General features: G+C 34.1%; 1 protein-coding gene across 1 annotated transcript in view; it reads left to right on the top strand.

Moving 5' to 3' along the window:
- The window catches only part of CDC42SE2 (CDC42 small effector 2), a 114,290-nt gene that overhangs the window by 85,910 nt on the left and 7,846 nt on the right, over window positions 1-20,534 (top strand). The window contains exon 4 of the mRNA XM_044662389.1: window positions 13,861-13,962. Within this exon, the coding sequence (XP_044518324.1) occupies window positions 13,861-13,962 (102 nt within the window). The remainder of the gene's footprint in view (window positions 1-13,860; window positions 13,963-20,534) is intronic.

Genomic DNA, 20,534 nt, shown 5'->3' with positions numbered 1-20,534 from the left:
TGCAACTACCAACAATTTGGAAATTGGTCTTGTTCAAGGACACATGACAAAACTAGTGGAAACGCGCATCGGCCAAGGGTGGGGGGGGCGCGGGGGGGGGTTGAAGGGGAAAGGGGAGCATGAATCATGTAACCATGTTAAAAATGAATATTAATAAATGTTAAAAAAAAAAAAGACTACAGCAATTTATCCAAGAAATCATTCATTATGATCAAGTGGGATTTATACTAAGGATATAAGTTTGGTCCAACATTAGGAAAATAATCGACATAACTAACCATATAAAAAACCAAAACATCCCTAAAAACAAGGTCATCTCAAAAAATATAGAAAAGGCCTTTGACAAAATCTAACACTCTTTTATGCTAAAACCACTTCAAAATATAGTCATCAAGGGACAATTTTCATGTCATAAAAAGCATCTATGTAAAAGTAAAGGTAAGCCTCATATGTGATTTGTATATACCAGAATCTTTTCCAATAAATACAAGAATGGATTAAAAATGCCTGCTCTTTCCACTACTATTTTATTTAGTATTGGAAGTGGTAGCAATAGCAATAAGAAAAGGGAAAGGAATGAAAGAAATAGAGATAAGTAAAGAAATAAAACTGCCCTGTTTTCTGATGATATGGTGATTTACTTGGAAAAGAAAAGGGAATCAGCAATTATATTAATTGAGATAATAGCATTGGCAAAATTATAAACTATAAAATAAATCCTCAAAATCAAACAGTAATGGGACAGCTAGTAACACAACAGATAAAGTGTAAGGCCTGGAGTTGTGAGGACCTGGATTCAGATGTGACCTCAGACCTAGCTCTGTGCCTCTGGGCAAGTCACTTAACCCCCAGTTGCCTAGCCCTTACTAGGATTGATACTAAGACAGAAAGTAAGGGTTACAAAAAAAGTAAACAGTATTTCCATATACTCATAACAAAACACAAAAGTACTAATAGGGAAATTTCATTATAAATACAAAATATATAAAATATCTGGGAATGGACCTCCCAAAGCACGCAAAAAACTTAAAGAGATTCAGTTTTATAAAGCATATCTTAAAGAATTAAAGAACAACCAAAATACCTGGTACCTATGACTAGGCTATGCCAATATAATAAAATTGACAATACTACCAAAAGTATACTTTATAGAGCTTGAAAAAAATACCACCAAAATTCATTAAAAAAAAAATATCTAGAATGTTGAAAGAAGTGATGGAAAGGGAATAACACTCCCAGAATTCAGCAGTCATCAAAACTATCTAGTACTTGCTAAGAAATAGACAGATCAAACTAGATAAGAGATTCAGGAACAATAGAATTCAATAACCTACTGGTTAATAAAATAGAAAATAAAATAGGGTACCTAGGGGAAAACTCCCTGTTTAATAAAAATTGCTAAAAAACTGGAAAATTGTCTAGCAGAATTTAGGCTCAGACCAGCATCTTACACTGCACAATATATCTTAAAAGGATATATGACTAATATCAAAGATCATGGTATGAAAAACAGAAGAGAAACAGATCCTGTACCTCTCCTAGCTGTGAGTAAGAAATACATATATATTTTTTAAAACATACTTTCTACGGGCAGCTGGGTAGCTCAGTGGATTGAGATCCAGGCCTAGAGACAGGAGGTCCTAGGTCAGTGATGGGCAAGCTTGGTGTGTCAAAATTCACCAAAAAACCGAGCATAACTCAGGTGATGTGTCACTTTGAGAAAAAAAGCATAATTTTGTGATATTTATAGTTTAAATAACAAAAATGTATAATTGTAATATATAACTGTATTTAATAATCCAAAATAGGTCAATTAATATAGGTAGAATTGTCATCTATAGTGCACCATGTTTACATTACACTACAGCAAATGTTTCATCCTTGGCATGTGGCCCCATGTCATCAAAAATGGCTACATGTGTCAGTGCTGACACGTGTGTTATAGGTTTGCCATCACCATTCTAGGTTCAAATCTGGCCTCAGACACTTCCCAGCTGTGTAACCCTGAGCAAGTCACTTAACCCCCATTGCCTAGCCCTTACCACTCTTCTGCCATGGAACCAATACATAGTATTGATTCTAATGAGGATTCTAAGGGTTTAAAAAACAAACAAAAAAGTACCTTCTGTTTTAGAATCAATACTAAGTACACTTTCACAACGCCTTCCTCTCAATTATTTCAGCCCATATATTTAACTTCTATGTTGTCTATTACTCTAGTTGCATCTGTACAATGTTATTAATTATATGAATGTGTATGTTTATTCTTAAATTCAGTTTATTTTATTTTTGTGTCTATTCTCTCCTTTCTCCCTTCCTACTTCCCTCAATACTGAGAAAGCAAGAAAAACCAAACCCCTTGTTTTAAACAAGTATAGTAAAAAAAAAAAACAACAAATTTCTGCACTGACAATTTCTAAAAATTAAAAAACAAACAGATGCGTCTTAATCTACACTCTGAGTCTCTCACTTTTCTGTTAGGAAATAGGTAGCATGTTTTCAATATGAGTCCTTTTTAATTGTAGTTGATCATTGTATTGAACAGAGTTCCTAAGTCTTTCAAAGTTGTTTGTCTTTAAAATATTGTTATTGTATAAATTGTTCTAATTATTCTTCACTTTGCATCAATTTATACAAGTTTTCACAGGTTTCTCTGAAACTATCCCCTTTATCATTTCTTCTCTAGATAGTCCATTCTATTTATATTACATAACTTGTTTAGCCATTCTCCAGTTGATGAATATTGTAAAGACTTTGCAGGAAGCCATGTTGGCCAGGCATGAATGCCAGTTACTTGGTTAGAACACAGAATGCAGTGAGTGCGTTTTGAACTGGCATGAGACCAAAAAGTATGCCCAGGAATCTTACAGATGGAGGTGGAAACTGCAGAGAGGTTTGATGAAACCTCCTGTGTGGATACTAAGATAGGTTTGCTAATTAGCAGCTTTACTGATCTTAGCTGTTGCTTGAAGCTGTGTAGAATCTGCAGATATGAAGAGCCAGTCAACTGCTTTCCCTAACTAATGAGGAAATGATACCTCCCCAATTGGTAATTTGATTGATTAATAACTCCAAGGATGATAATTCTTGACTCTAATTTCTGACTGCGATGTAATGTGTAATGGTCAGAAGATCATTAATAGTAAAATTCTTTCACCAAAAGCCAGATGATTCTCTTAACTGGCAATATGCTGGAACTCTTTGAATAACCAGGTCAGTGATGGCTTTCTTAATTTAGCTATTTAATGGTGATGGATAAGATAAAGGAAAAGGTTTGGGAAGTTGTCAAGGAAAGAGGGGAAAAGAGGGAACCCTAATCCTTTATCTATCTATGTAGTTCATTGTAAAGCTGGTGCCCTTTGAGCATAATTCCAAATTGCCTTCGAGAATGGTTGGGTCAACTCCACCAGCAATGCATTAGTGTCCCAATTTTGCCATGTCCCCTCCAACATTTGTTACTTTCCTTTGCTGCCATATTGGCCAATCTGTCAGGTGTGAGGTGGTACCTCAGAGTTGTTTTGATTTGCATTTTTATAATCAGGAGGGATGTGGATTCTTTTTATTGTTGTTTTGTTCTGTAAATTTAGAAGTTCTAGGCAGTTTTCTTGTATTGATTCCTACATTCTGGTATTGAAGTTCTTTCTTTATTGTGTCTTTCTTCTAGGGACCCTGTGATCCTTAAATTTATTGCTCTCCACCATGGCTTCAATCACTTTAGCTTCTATAGAATTGACATGTTCTTTTTTCCTCCTACATACCTTTATTTTTTAACATTTTTAAAATTTTGCATTGTAAATTCTCTCTTTTACACTTCCCCCACCCATCAAGAAGGCAAACAATATGATTATGTGAAGTCATGCAAAACATATTTCCATATTAGTGTAAGGGTTAAAATAAAAAAGATTGAACTAAATATATAAAAATGTCACCAAAATATATTACTCAAGTCAGGATGATTTTTTATGGTAGTTTATTTGCAAAAGGAGAAAGAGTGAAAGTAAGGAAATGAGAGAGAGTAAATAATTCTCTGGCCTCGTCCAAACCAGGCAGGGCTTTAGAGGCCCTATCAAAGGAGGACCCAGAGGTAAATTAGACAAGATTTCTAGCCACGAGGCTTCCTCCAAGACAAGGGGCCTCTCTGGAGGCTGGTACCTCCAGAAAAGCCAGGAAAAGGAATCAGCCTTTTTCACTCATCCATGTGGTAGTTCAAAGGAAAAATCCAAGAGCAGTCCAAGGTTCCAAAACAGAGCTCCTTCAAGGTAAAATTCAAAGGTGAAAGAGCTGGTCACAGGAAGTTTCTCCCACTTTTAAAAACCATTCCTTTCATCGCTTACTGTGCCTTCCTTCTACTTTACATGGAACAATTGCCACTATACCTTTACTTAGGACTACCCATGAGGCCTTCAGTCGATTTTGATTTATCACCCACCATAGGACATGTGGGTCACAGAGCTCCCCATACTTAAGGATAAGTGGGGTGTATATACTTCTGGTGACTAAATCAAAAAGTGGGCAAGGGGAGAGTTAATCCCATCTTCACATTAGCCATGTTGTAAGAAAATAAAGAGCAATGGGAGATTTGAAGGAGCATGAAAAGGTTTGGAAGAGCCTCTGTGGAGAGTGGAATATTGAATAGGGAAGAATAGTAGGATTGCCTAATGGCAGTGAGGGCCCAATTGAAACTGTGTTCCATAAATTTATAGTGGGCCCAGTTTAAATGCTTACGTAGTTTTTTTCCATCTTTGTTCAGCAGCACATGTGTAAAAGAGATGATAATAAATAATTGAAGTGATCCAAGGTTCAGACTTGACTGGGTAATTAGTGATAAGAAGAAGCTAGAGATTCTAAAGAGGACAACTGTAGAGTTGAACTGGTTCGCCAAGGAGTAAAGATGGGGAGAAGAAGGAGAGAATGGAGGGGAGATGGACAGGACGGGGAGTGGGTCAGGGGATTGGAAGTCACAGCACAGATAAAGATTAAGGTTCTGTAAGAAGAGGCAGAGAGAGAAACAAGATGTCAATATATTACAGTTGGATAAGGGTATTTCGGAATTAGTAAACATAGAGGTAGTTCATTTGTGTGTGATTGCAAGATCAAGGTAATAACCATCTTTGTGTATGGATGAAGTTGGATGAAAGCTGAATAGATTTCAGAACTATGTGGTTAGGAGTATATGAGGGAGAATCATTATGTATGTTGTACCCTCTAGTATTAGAGCAGGGGGTAGGGATGAGAGGAGAAGGTGCTGAACTCATTGAGGAAAGAAGGGGAATGACTTGGGGGTCTGTAGGTAACAGCTACCAGGATTTTGATAAATAATATGAATCTCAAAGGAAGAAAAGTTACTGAGGAGAACAAAAAAGAAGATAGGAGAAGACCCTGAAAGTAGCAGTGAGGAACAAAGAATATTCTACTCAGTCATCTTGGCCTATCCTTCTAGTTCCCTTCTGAGCAATTTATTTCTACAAACAACTCTGTATTTGTACTGTGCTCTCCTTTGAATATTTCAGATAAAAGTGGGGTTCAGTTAACACCCTTTCCCCCATCTCTTGTTTTTGTAGTCTTCTACTTTCATGTCCCAGTTATGTTCCTCCCTTTCCCCCATTATATTAATTTTTCTTTCTTCTTTTCATATCTTCAAAATGTAACAATTACTCATAGACCCTCTGTTTTATCTTCCTCTATATCCTTTTTAAAAAATCCTTACCTTTCATCTTAGAACAATACTATTGTTTATTGGCTCCAAGGCAGAAAAGTGGTAAGAGCTAGCTAGGCAATTAAATGACTTACCCAGGGTCATAGTTTAAGTGTTTGAGGCCATATTTGAGCCCAGGACCTCCTGTCTCTAGGTCTGGATCTCAATCTACTGAGCCACTAGCTATCTTCTCCTAAATCTTGATGATTTTAGGGTTCTGAGGGTAAAGTTTTATCATCTCCCCCAGTAGATTTTAAATACTTCATTCTTACATAATTACCATTGCTCACTTGTATTTTACCTTTTTTATATTTCTCTTGATGCCTCTGTGTTTGTTTTTTCAAAGTTTCTCCTCAGCCCTGATCTTTTTAACAAAAATATGTGGAGGCTTTTAATTTCATTAAAGTACAATTTTCTTCCAATGAGATTATACTTGCTTTTGTGGAATAATTGTTTCTCTTTTATAATTTCATTCAAATTGTGTTTTACTTGTAGCTGCTAAATCTTGTGTGGTCATGATTGTGACTCCTGAGAACTTACATGATTCTTTAAAAAAAATTTTTTTTTTTTTTAGAAAAATTTTCCATGGTTACATGATTCATGTTTTTACTTTCCCCTTCACCCCCCTTCACCCCACCCCCATAGCCAATGCACATTTCCACTGGTTTTAACATGTGTCATCTATCAAGACCTATTTCCATATTATTGATAGTTACATTGGTGTGGTTGTTTCGAGTCTACATCCCCAATCATGTCTGCATCAACCCATGTGTTTGACTGCTTTTACAAATTTTTATTTGACCTGGTAGCTCTGGATTTGGCTATGATGTTCCTTGGAGTTTTCATCTTGGAGTTTTTTGTCATTATTGTTGTTTTTTTATCCTGGAAGAGAATAGTAGATTCATTCTATTTCCACCTTATCCAGTTGTTCTAATTGATCTAGGTAGTTTTGTTTCCTGATTTCTTGAACTATGATGTCCAGACTTTTTTTTTGTCATGGTTTTCAAATAATCCATTGATTCTTAAATCCTTTCTCCACATGTTTGCCTGTTTTAATATGAGATACCTTAGATTTTCTTCTTTTTTAATCTTTTAATTGTTTTGATATTTTTTGTTGTTGACTTTTGTATTCATTAACTTTGCTTTAGCCTGTTCTAATGTGCAAGGATTCTATTGCTTGGTTAAGGCTGTGTACCTCTTGTCTTAAGCCATTAATTCTTCTTCTATACCTTTCTTACAAAGCTCTCATTTCTTTTTCCAGTTCTTTCCTCTGGCACTCTTATTTCATTTACAAAATCTTTAAAAATTCTCCCTTTATTTCTAACAGAAATATTCATTGAACTTGTGTCCAAGTTGTTTTTCTTTTCCTTTTCCATATTTTGGAGTTATCATGATGAAGGTTCCACATGTTAAGGTCTTTTCATTATCTATTAACATAAACATGATTTTTATTGTTGTTATTATTAACTCAGTCTACTATGTTCATAGTTTTACTTATATTGAATCAATCTTAAATTCCATCATGTGTATTCCTGGTATTAATCCAATCTGGGCATAATGTTTAATCTTTTAAAATCCATTTTGTAGCCTTAGTACCAATATTTAATATTTTGCATTAGTGTTCACTCACAGCCATTTTGCTAAACATTGTCCCCTTGCTTTTAACAATGAAAGCAAAACAAAAACACAACTATCCCTGTCTCCCTGTATTCTCATTTCTTCCCCCTAATGTTCTTTTAAAAATAGTTTGGGGGGGAGGGGACAGAGCCAAGATGGCAGAGTAGCATCACAGAAAGCTGGAATCATTTCTGAGAATTCTCTCAAACCAACATTAAAATAATGCTTCAAAAAGCATACTGGAGTCATAGAACCTAACTTGCAGAAAACAACTTGAAAAGTAGGTAGAGAGAGTTTATTTCACGGCTTAAGACGGGAACCAGAAGTAAAACTGTGCTCAGAGAAATGCAAACCACCTGCCCCCACCTACTGTACCAGGTTCCAAACCTGGGCACAAACCAACTTTGAGACCATGGGATCTTGTGCCAACAGCAGAACACCTCACTCCCATCCCTTGAAGTCCCAACCCCTGATACATGCCTAAAATGAGGATCTGAGTCTGTGGAGCTTGGGACCTTCAAGCTTATAGCGAAGCCCCTAGCTTCAGAGCAAAGTAACTCATAGTGCTCTAAGCCCTGCAAGCCATTAGCAGTCCTTAGAGGAGATTGAATCAGCAGCTTCCAGAGTTCTCAGCCCAGAGGCCATTCATACCACCTTGGAAGAACTGAAAGTTGTAGAAAACCAAAACTAGAGCTTAGGGTAGTAGCAAGGAAAAACTGAAGTTTAAGAGAGTATATTCTCTAACCACAAAACAGAGTTTTGTTTTAACAGTTTAAAAAAAAAAGGCTGGGAAAATAACCAAACAACAAAAGAAACCTAAGCATAGGAAATTTTTATGGTGACAGAGAAGATCAAGGCATAGACTCAAAGTGGGAACAGTGAGATTAAAGCTTCCACATGGCAAAACTTCAAAGGAAAAATAGGAATTGGCCTCAGGTGCTGGAAAAAGCTCAAAAAGAAATGAAAAAATCAATTAACAGAGGCAGAAGAAAAATGGATAAAGAAATGAAAGTAATACAAAAAGAAAATAAGTTTAAAAATCAGAATTGGTCAAATGGGAAAAGAAACACAAAAATTCAACGAATAAAAGAGTTTCTTAAAAAATAACATGTACCAACCAGAGAAAGAGGTTTAAAAAATCACATAAAGAAAAGAGTTTCATAAAAAGTAGAATTGACCAAATGGAAAAGAAGGTTCAAAAGCTCACAGAAGAAAAATTATTCTTTAAAAATTAGAATTAAAACTTAGCAAATAAAAAACTAATGATTTCATGAGACATCAAGAAACAATTAAAAAATAGAAGAAAATGTGGAATATCTCATTTAAAAAATGAATGACCTGGAAAATAGATCTAGGAGAGACAATCTAAGAATAATAGGACTACCAGAAAGTCCTCATATTATATTATAAGAAATTATCAAAGCAAACTGCTCTGGTGTTCTCAAACAGGAAAATAAAATAGAAATTAAAAGAATCCACAGATGACCTCTTACAGTAAATCCCTAAAATAATAATTCCCAGAAATTTTACAGCCAAATTCAAGAACCAGGTCAATGAGAAAATACTGCGTGTGGCCAGAAAGAAACAACTCAGATCATGAAGTCACAGTCAAGATTACACAAGATTTGATAGCTTCTCCATTGAAGGATCAGAAGACTTGTAATATCATATTCTGGATAGGAAGGGAACTGGATTTTCAACCAAAAAATCCCCTCTCCATCAAAACTGTATTCTTTCAGGAGGAAAAATGATCATTTAGTAAAATAAAAAATTACCAAGCATTCTTGATGAAAAGACCAGAACTAAACAGAAAATTTGATGTCCAAATACAAGATTCAAAAGAAGCATAAAAAGGTGTATAAGAAAGAGAAAATTTAAGGGACTTAATAAGATCAAATTGTTTACATTCCTACATAAGATTAATTTTAACTCTTAAAAATTTTTATCATTATCATACTACTTATGAAGAAGTATATATAGAGGGTGAAGGTGGAAGCTGTTTAGGATAATACACAAAAAATCAAGGGATGAAAAAGTGTTACACTGAGAAAAAAAGGAAGAAAGAGGTAAAATAGGGCAAATTATATCACCTAAAGAATCACACATACACAAAAATTATAGTAAATGGGGAGAGTGAGGGCTGCAATGGGTAATGCCTAAACATTATTCTCATTAGAATTGACTGAAAGAGGGAATAACTACCAACTTCATGGGGTATAGAAAATATTCTTTTACCCTAAGAGAAGTAGAAGGGGAATTTGAAAGGTGGTGGTGGCAGGGAGGGGTATTAGGAAGTGGGTGATTAAAAGCAAAACACTTGTATGAAATATGATGTATGAAGTGCCAGGGTGAAAGAAGAAAATGTAGGATTATAAGGGGAAAACTAAATGGGGGAGAATACACATATGGCAATCAGAACTGTGAATATAAATGGGATGAACTCCATTTTAAGATTGGATTTATACCAGGAATGCAAGGCTGGTTTAATATTAGGAAAAATTATCAGCATAATTGACCATATCAATAACCAAACTAAAACAAATCACATTATCTCAATGGATGCAGAAAAGGCCTTTCAAAATTCCTGTTAAACACCCATTCCTGTTAAAAACACTAGAAAACATATGAATAAATGAGCCTTTCCTTAAAATATTAAGTAGTATCTATCAGACTATCAGCAAGTATCATCTGCAATGGGGATAAGTTAGAAGCCTTCCCAATAAGATCAGGAGTGGAACAAGAATGCCCATTATCACGACTATCATTTAATACTATACTAGAATTTTTATCTTTAGCAATAAGAGAAGAAAAATAAATTGAAGGAGTTAAAGTAGGCAGTAAGGAAACTTAACTATCACCCTTTGCAGATGGTATGATGGTATACTTAGAGATCAACTAAAAAACTAGTTGAAATAATTACCTTAATTCTAAACTTGAAGTATACAAAATAAATCCACATAAATCAGGAGGAATTCTTTTTAGAATCACTCTAGACAAAATAAAATGTTTGGGAATCTGTTTGCCAAGACAAACATGGGAATTATATGAACACAATTATAAAACACTAGAAAAAATAATAACAAAATTCATCTGGAAGAACAGAAGAACAAGAATATCAAGGGAATTAATGAGGGAAAAAATGTTAAGAATGGTGGCCTAGCAGTACCCTGTCTTAAACTGTACTATAAAGCAGTAATCATCAAAACAATCTGTGACTGGCTAAAAAATAGAATGGTGGTTCATTGGAATAAATTAGGGGAAAATGATATTAGCAATCTGGTGTTTGATAAAACCAAAGATCCCAAATTTTGGGATAAGAGCACTATTTGACAAATACTACTGGGAAAACTGAAAAATAGTATAGCAAAAATTAGGCATAGACCAATATCTCATACCCTTAAACCAAGATAAGGTCAAAATGAGTATATCATTTGGACATAAATAGTGACATTTTAATTAAATTAGAGAACAGATCTGTTATATCTGTCATATCTAGGGAGAAGGGAAGAATTTATGACCAAACTAGAGATAGAGAACAATACAAGGTGTAAAATGAATAATTTTGACTATGTTAAAAAGTTTCTATACAAACAAAATCAATGTAACCAAGATTAGAAGGGACACTACAAACTGGGATAAAAAAATCACAGCAAAGGTCTCATTTTTCAAATTATAGAGAATTAAGTCAAATCTATAAGAATACAAGTCATTCCCCAACGGACAAATAGTCAAAGGATATGAATAAGCAGTTTATAGATGAAAAAAATCAAAGCTATCAATAATCATATGAAAAAATGTTCGAAGTCCCTCTTGATTAGAAAAATGCAAATTAAAACAACTCTAAGGTACCACCTCACACTTATCAGATTAGCCAATATGACAAGGAAAGTGATAAATGTTGGAAGGAATGTGGCAAAATTGGAACACTAATGCATTGTTGGTGGAGTTGTGCACTGATTCTGGAGAGTAATTTGGAACTATGCCCAAAGGATTATAAAACAATTTGATCCAGTGATACCACTATTAGGTCTGTATCCCAAGAGATAAAAATGGTAGGAGCTACTTATATAAAAATATCTATAGCCAATCTTTTTGTGGTGGCAAAGAATTGGAAATTGAAGGGATGTCCTTTCAAATGGGGAATGGCTAAACAAATTGTGGTATGTGTTGGTGATGAAATACTATTGTACTGCAAGAAATGATGAATGGAATGATTTCAGAAAAAACTGGAAAGACCTACATGAACTGAAGCAGAGTGAAATAAGCAGAACCAGGAAAAGAATGTACATGCACAGGGACAGCAATTCTGGAATGATTAACTGTGATTGACTTAGCTCCTCTTAGCAATGCAATGATCCAGGAAATTCTGAGGAACTTCTGACAAGAATGCTATTCATCTCCAGAGAAGGAACCATTGGAGAATGTAGAATGAAACATGCGAATTTTCACTTTATTATTGCTATTTTTAAAAATGATAAAGGCTGATATTTTGAGGAAAGGTAATATTTTAATTAAGGCCATGTTGGTAGAATAAAATCGACCACACACCTGTAAAAATTTCAAATTGCCGCCTCAGCCATTATGTTCCTAATCTTTTCTATGTCTCCCAGAGAGCATGCTCAGGTAGCAAAGAGAGCCCACCTCCAATGACCCCAGGAGTCTTATATCATTCTCTTACATCATCACACTTCCTGTCTGCCTCCATTTTACAAGAGGAATCATGGGAAATGTAGTTTCCAAAGTCCCCTAAATGTCCACAGGAAATTTGTCATATATCTACATATCTTAAGGCCGAAATGAGCCCCAAATACCTCTAAATGGAATCACAGAACTTATTTAAATAACACAGTATTTTGGGGATTTTGGTTTTCAATGATTTTTCTCTTACAAAATTGATCAATATGGAAGTATGTTTTGCATGATAGTTACATGTATAACTCAAATTAAGTTGCTTCTCAACTCCAGAAGGGGAGAGAAAAGAGAAAGAGAGAGATAATTTGGATCATATGATTTTGGAAAACCCATATCAAAATTTATTATATGTAATTAGTAAAGTAAAATAAAAATCTTTATAATTTAAAATCAAATCAAATCCTACCTCATACAAGAAAAAAATAATAATAAATAAAATCATTAGTACTTTCTGACATTACTTCTTCATAACCATCATTCTCTATATTTGTATATATGTACTTTTTGTATATATGTACTCTCCTATCAAAATGTAAGTTACTTGCAAGTAGGAACTATGCCCTTTATTGCTTGTTCCTCAAAGGATAGAATAATGTCTGGCACATAGTAGGCCCTCAGTGCTTTTTATCTAATAATAATAATAATAATAATAATAATAATAATAATAATACTTTATAAATTATTACACTATTTGAACCTTCCAATAGGCCTGTGAGGTGTTTCTCCCATTTTATGAGACTCAGTTTAAAAGTTCTCTCCACCCTGTCTTCTTACCATAGAATTTTGTTTTTCTCATTGCACTTTGACTTTCTTCTGCCACGATAGTTATTTGTGTATATAAGTAAAGTAAAAGTAAAGTGCATGAAGACTAAAACTAATTTTCACATGAATATTATACTCTGTATTTGTTAAATAAGTGAATTTATAGAATTAATATTTGTATTTTTCTGGGGGGTTTTTTGTGGAAATTCTTCCTCTACCTCTTGGATGCCTATGCTTAGAAGAAGTCAGTCATCTGGGTCTAATTTAAGAGTTGAACCACCTATTTAATGCTACACCTAACAATAATAATAGCATTTATATAGCACTTCAAGATTTTCAAAACACTTTGCACATGTTATGTTTGAGTCTCTCAATACTGAGATTGAAAGAGGTTAAATGATTTCCCTAAGATTACACTGCTATTAAATGTTTCAAGCAGTATTTGAACTTAGGTCTTCTTGACTCCCAATCTAACCCTCTATCCACTTTATCTCCTGAATTGTTTAGCAATTTTTTATAGATTTGGACATAAAATATGGTTTTAAAAGGAAGTTTAAATCAAGGAATTCAAAGTAATGATGCACATGAGATCTAATGCAGAAAACTATTATAATGTACATGTATTAACTGGTAATAGTTCATGGTTAGGGATAGTGTGGCATCAAATTATAGTTAGGATGTTTATGAGTGGCCATAGAAAATTGTGACTTCTGAGATAGTAATGGACAAATAAAATCTTTGGTTTGCACAAAAGCTTTTCTGAGTGATATAAGACTTCTTTTAAAACTATTGTTATGTACCTCATTCATTTCTTCTTAATAGCAGCATAAGGGATGATGAAGGTGATTTTTCATGTCCTTTTTTCAATGTGAAATTTAAATGCCTGTGATGTAAATATTTGGACTGGGTCTAAATCCTTGAGTTAGAGTAATATGTAATTCTGACTGTATTTCTAAAGTTTAATATTTAACTAGTGTTGTAATATTCATTTTAATAAGTCAATTAATTAATTAGACATTAATTTAATTTTAAATTATCCATTATTAAAACTTTTCAGATAGCTGATTTTGGTTTTGGTTTTTTTCTCATTTTAGAAAAGGAGACGGAGGATTGACCGAAGCATGATAGGCGAGCCAACAAACTTTGTTCACACAGCCCATGTAGGATCAGGTGACCTCTTCAGTGGAATGAATTCAGTAAGCATAGTTTTCACATATGATGAATTAATATACCTGAATATTGGGAGCCAGAGATGGAATCAATGTGCTGATTAAAATATTCCCTAAATTGTGAAGTCTGCAGACAACATAAAAATCTACATATGATGTAGATAAATATATCATTTAACCATACTAATTTATTTCTTCTTTTATATGTTTTCCTAATTCTCCTCCCTTCTTCTTCCTCTTTGCTTCTTCTTCTAGAGCCTCCATTGCTATCTTATTCCTTTTATAGTAGGAACATTAAAACATGAAAAGATCTTAGCTCAGAATGAAAGCTACAACTCTTTAAATTTCCATGCTTCCATTTCAGCGTAGCACTGGAAGTAATCTACTGTTTGCCAGTCAAGAGTTTAAAGTAGCTAAAATGCGATTTTGAAAGTCACAGCCTCAAAAAGCAACAATATTTTATATGTTCTTTTTATTTGTTCTATTTGATTTATGTGCCTATTATACAAACCTTACCACAGAATTTATTTCTGCCTCTACTTGATGTTATTAAGAAATTTTTGAGTGACAAATTGTGATGCTATAAACAGAGAATTAAGAATTTTCACTTATCATTTCATCTGTAACAGCAAATGGCCTAGGTGGAACAAAGGTATTATATCTGTCCATAGGATACAAGGTATGCGAAATGTTAAAATAAACAAAAAAGCCAAACACAAAGCATAAACATTTTATTTTATCTGTAATAAAACATTTTGTTTTAATGTTTAGTTGTTTTAGGGAAATGTTGTATAGTCCTCAGAACTGCAAATTTACCAAATTTGTCCAAAGAACTGACACCATTCCAAGGAAACAAGCTTTATTGTAAGAGAATATAGTAACAGAGTAGCTAATATAATAATTAAGGTAAGGTAAGGAAATAAGGAGATAATATAAAATAACAAGAGAGAGTAAAATATGTGTAAGGTAAGAGTAAAAAGTAAGAATGTGTGGGTAGAGGTCCTCAGGAATGCTTATTAGTTACTAAGGAAGGGATCATTTGTTTGGGCAGTTGTTGCCCTGTGTCTTCAGGGAACTGATGTCACTTTACCCATGGTTCACTCTGACTACTGGGGAGGGGGAGGGCAAACCACAATGTAAATGAGGTGCTAATGATATGTAACCTGGGGCAACTTTAGGCCATTTTTGCCTTATTCTGAGCAGACCAAGAAAGGCAGCGAATGTGGAAATTGAGAATTTTTTGAACTAGGAAACTGAACCACTTTTCCTGTTCAGAGATCCCCAGCCAAGGACCTAGGTTATATCTAAAGACTGATGTGAGGAATTTTCTTATAATTGTGAATCTAAGGAACTCTTATGTCTTTTTTTTTTTTTAACCCTTGTACTTCGGTGTATTGTCTCATAGGTGGAAGATTGGTAAGGGTGGGCAATGGGGGTCAAGTGACTTGCCCAGGGTCACACAGCTGGGAAGTGGCTGAGGCCGGGTTTGAACCTAGGACCTCCTGTCTCTAGGCCTGACTCTCACTCCACTGAGCTACCCAGCTGCCCCACTCTTATGTCTTATATGAAATGTAGCTCCATTCTAATGAACTAGTTATTGTTTCTATGTTCTTTTGATTGTATACAGCTACTTGGCAGGGTTTGTGGGACATTTCAGCGCACATCAGGATCAAAATGGGGCACTCAAAAGGACAATAGAAAAATATTATTATTTTGCAAAAAATATGAAGGATATGCTTTATCTCAGAAGAAATTATTTTATCTTCATATTTGTAGTTTTCTGCCCTGAAAAAATAAGTATTTAGTCAGCCAGCCATAAGTAGCTCTTAGAAATGGATCTTTACTAAAGTGTACAATTAAGATCAGTTATTACAATCTATCCCCGCCCCCCACAAATATTATCATTCTCTTTTCTACAAATACAAACCTTTATGGGTTTGAAGAAAGGGTTCAACTTTAGATAGCATATATGGCAAAAGGGAACCTTACACCTTCAGTTTGCTTGAAATGCTCTTCTGTAATTCATGAAATTCCCAGGAAGTTTCCTTTTAACATAGTATAACTTCTTTTGGGGGCTCATTGTGAAACTATAAATGGATATCCAATCTATTCTTAGCTTCTCAGTGCAGATACTACTGCCATCAGCTGATCTAAGGATTCTACTACATCTATAGGATGTCCAACATCCTCTGAACTCATTGAAGCTCACAAGATACCCTTCTATCTAAAGGGAAAGGGAGGAGAAGACCTAAACCAAGGCCAAAGCTGTTACTCCTCAGAGTTTTGTTAAAACACACTCTCACTTCTACTATAAATTCCATTATAAGCATTTCATGCAGGATCCAAAGGTTGTTATAAAATTCCTCAACCAACTGGAATCATTTCATTCAACAAATGGCTTTCAAAGGATATCTCACATCTAATCTAAGGCAGGAGTTCTTAAACTGGGAAGCATGAAATTAAAAAATATATATATGTGTATTTGTGTGTGTATATACATATATGTGTGTATACATATATATATAATTGTATTTCAGTATAATAGGCATCTCTTTTAATCACATGTAATTTATCTCATGCAGTTAAAAACATTATTCTGAGCATGTTCTTTAAGCTTTTCTGACTACCAAATGAGTTTATGACTCAAAAGAGTTAAGAAAACTTGATGTCAGATCTCTGATCAGATTCATTGTTGACTTCAAGTGAGATGAGATGTGATGACTTAATTACATAAATCTCAACCTAGATATATTTTGTTTACTTTCATTTCCATACATAGTCCCTTTCCCAAATAACTTTTTTCAAATTGCCTTTGTGTTAGAAAACAAGATATTCTAATCTTAATCTATGCCCCAGAGTAATGACAATATCCAAGATCTTGACTAAATCTAAAGAACTATTTATCCCACAGATTTCTTATCATTTGAAAATAGCTTTCTTAAAGTATCAACAAAAGAAAAAATTCCAGAAATGTCATTTTAAAAAATACTGCAAACATCCAAACAAATCTTTAAAAATTCAAGTACCAAAAACCACAGTTATGATCAAACAAGACTAGGGTGGAGATGGAGGGGTGGGGCGGAGGAGAGAGAAAGAAGGAAGGAAGAAAGAGTTGCAATGAAAAATAACTTACCTTTCCCATTCTCTTTAACAGGGAGGCAAGTGGGGCTGTGGGGGGAAGGGAAAAAAGAGGGGGCATGATACTAGGGAGGGAATAGTCACAATCAAAACAAACTTTCCCTGAAAATTAAAAGGATTTTAATTTAGAATTTAAGGAGTGTGTCTTAGATTGCCTTTTAGATGACTGGGAACAAACTGTTAACTTTACAGTAAGAAATTATGAAAGATAATTTCAAAAAATCCAATAGTATGAACTGATATATAGTGAAATGAGCAAAACCAAAACAATTTATTCAAGAGTAGTAACATTATAAAGAAAAATGACTTCATGTTTTCAAGGGACCTATATATGAAATCTTTGGGTAAAGAACTGATAAACACAAGATGCAATAAGATACACACACACATACATTTTTGGACATAAACATAGTCTGGATTAATCTTACTTGGGAAGGGTAGCAATAGTGATGTTTAAAAAAATTTGTGACATTTTTCAAAAATTCACAGAAAAAAAAAGTAAGAGATAATTCATTTTAAATAAACTTAGGCAGTATAAAACACCTAAGAGTATGCCTACCAAGACAAAGCCAGGAACTATATAAACATAATTATAAAATACTTTTTGTATAACTAAAGTTAGATTTAAATCATTGGAGAAATATTCATGGCTGTGAAGTGGAGTACTTCATAACACGAGTCCAGACATCCAGAAATTCAATAATTGGAACTGTTATTTATTGATTAAAAGAAAGAAAGGAAAAAAAATCTACCAGCTGGGACAGCCTTCCCTAAAGGAAGCTATATCAGACTGACAGTACAAGACAGTTTATATAGGTGACAAGATACAAAGCTATTTCCTTTCACATCCAGGTTCTCATTTGTCAAGAAAAGCCTCATCACAAGCACAGTTGTGTGTGGTCAGTGATAAGTAGATAACACTCAAGGGATATTTACTTTTCACATGTACCTAAACACTCATCCATAGTTAGCTATACGTTTACCTTCCAATCCATCCTGACCTATTTGTTTGTCCTGATGTCCCCTTTGTTGGCCATAGGGGAACTGGACTCTGACCTACTATTTGCCTAAGTTGCTTCACCTCCTGGAGGGGCTAAGTCAGTTTCCTAAATAATGCAGAAATGGATTAATCTACTTCAATTCTACTTTATTCTCTAACCTATTTCACCTATTTAGACTACTTCAGCTGGGCTGATCCAGTATAATAAAAATGACAGTTCTATCTAATCTACTTACCTTTACTGTCATCCTAACTAAATTACCCAAAAATTATTTTATTGAGTTAGAAAAATAACAAAATTCATACAGAAGAACAAAAGATCAAGACTATCAAATTAAATAATGAGAAAAAATGTAAAGGTAGGTCTAGCAGTACCAGTTCTTAAGCTGTATTATAAAATGGTAAATAAAAAAATAATTTTGATAAACTATCTGGTAAGCTAAGAAATAGAATGGTGGATCAGTGGAATAGAATAGGTATGCAGTACACACTAGTAAATTATTATGGTAACCACAAGGATTTAAGCTTTGGGGAAAATAACTTGCTATTTGGTAAAAAAGAAAAATTGTCAGGGAAAATAGAAAGCAGTCTGGCAAAAACTAGATATAGACTAATATGTTACACCAATTACCAATATAAGGTCAAAATGACCTGGATATAAAAGGAGATATCGAAAGTAAATGATAATATTGATGTTACCTATCAGATTATGGATAGGGGAATTTATCAATACATAAGAGAGAGAATTGTTGGATATAGGATAGATTATTTTGATTAAACTAAATTAAAAAGGTTTTGTACAAATAAAACCAGGGTAGCCAAGATGAAAAGGAAAGCAGAAATTTAGAGGGTGGGAATTTTGTATGTAGTTTCTCAATAAATGCTTCATATATCAAATATATAGAAAACTATGTCAAATTAGTAAGAAAATATGTCATTCCTCAATTGATAAATTGTCAAAGGATATGAACAGGCAATTTTTGATAGAAGAAATCAAAGCTGTCATGTAGTCTGAAGCCATCCACCCACTTACATAAGTTCCTTGTGGGTAGAACACTAGAAAGGGGAACTAGGGACTGAATGAATATGGGTGAAGGGTTAAAGTCTAAGGAAAGGAGAGAAAAAGGAGAGAAGAAAGACACCTCAGAGTTCCAGCATATTGTAAGCCTGACCAAGAGTTTTGCTCTGATGGTAAAGAGCTTCCTCTTAGCCCTACATACTGATTTTTATTGGGGTAACAAAAGGAAAGGGGGAAGGGAGATTGATAATCAAATGGTGGTCTGACATTAACATTATGAGGTAATCATCACAAGATACAAGCCCCAGATCCTGAGAAAATAGTTATAGCTAATGCCCAGGTCAGAAGTTCAGTTGACCTTAGGCATATAGGCATATATCTGATACAAATGCTAAATGATTGTTATTGGCAATACAAAGAGACTAAGATAGTGGTCAGTCTTCTGGAGTGTAGCCTTGGGGACTGGGTTGGAATATTACAAGGTTACAGTCTTAGTTGAACCCAAGGGCATAGAACTTAGTCCATAAAATGAGCTCATAGCTTAAAAGAGTGGCTTTTGAATACCTCTATAATATTTTCAAGATTTTATACATGCCTGGACTGCTACATAGTCATATTAAAAAAGGTCTAAATCATTGATTAGAGAAATGCAAATTAAAACAACTTTGAACTACTATTTCACATTGATTGGCTAAAATAATAGAAGGAGGAAATGACAAATGTTGGAAGGGATGTGAAAAAATTGGGAGATTTTGTTGGTGGAACTGTAAACTAATACAACCATTTTGGAGAGCAACCAGGAATTATGCCCACTGAGTTATACAATATTTGAGCAATACCACTATTTAGGTTTGCTTCCCAGGTGATTAGGAAAGAAGGGCAAAAAAACTCTAAGTTCTAAAATATTTATAATAACTATCCATGGTAGCAAAGAACTTTGCAACTGAGGGAATGGACATCAGTTGGGGAATATATCTGGATTAGTTATGGTATATAATTATGATAGAATACTACTGTGCTGTAAGAAATGAAGAGCAGGTTGATTTAGAAAAACATGGAAAGACTTTCATGAAATAATAAAGACTTAAATGATTAGAACCAAGAGAATATTGATACATTAACAGCAATATTGAGGAATATGTATATTCTGTGAAGGGTTAAATTTTTTTGGAGGCAGGAGTTTGATCAAAAGCCAGTAACACAGTTTATTAAATGCAAAACACTTAGTTTATTAGTAGGAAAATACAGATAGGAAATTGGAAGGAGGAAAGTGAGAGTAATCTTATAAAAGCTGGTAACTATACCCAAGATCCCAAACTTGACTAAAATTTCTCTAAAAAACCCTAAATCTATCTGCCTCAGAGGGCAGTATCTTCTGCTAGGCCGAAACCCTCACCTACTCTCCTATTCTCTCTATCTAATAATATAACCCCTATCTATCTT

The sequence above is a fragment of the Gracilinanus agilis genome, chromosome 1 (genome assembly GCF_016433145.1).
Source record: "Gracilinanus agilis isolate LMUSP501 chromosome 1, AgileGrace, whole genome shotgun sequence".
Classification (NCBI taxonomy): Eukaryota; Metazoa; Chordata; class Mammalia; order Didelphimorphia; family Didelphidae; genus Gracilinanus; species Gracilinanus agilis.
The sequence above is the reverse complement of the archived record's forward strand: the minus strand, read 5'-3'. Positions and strand labels throughout refer to the sequence as shown.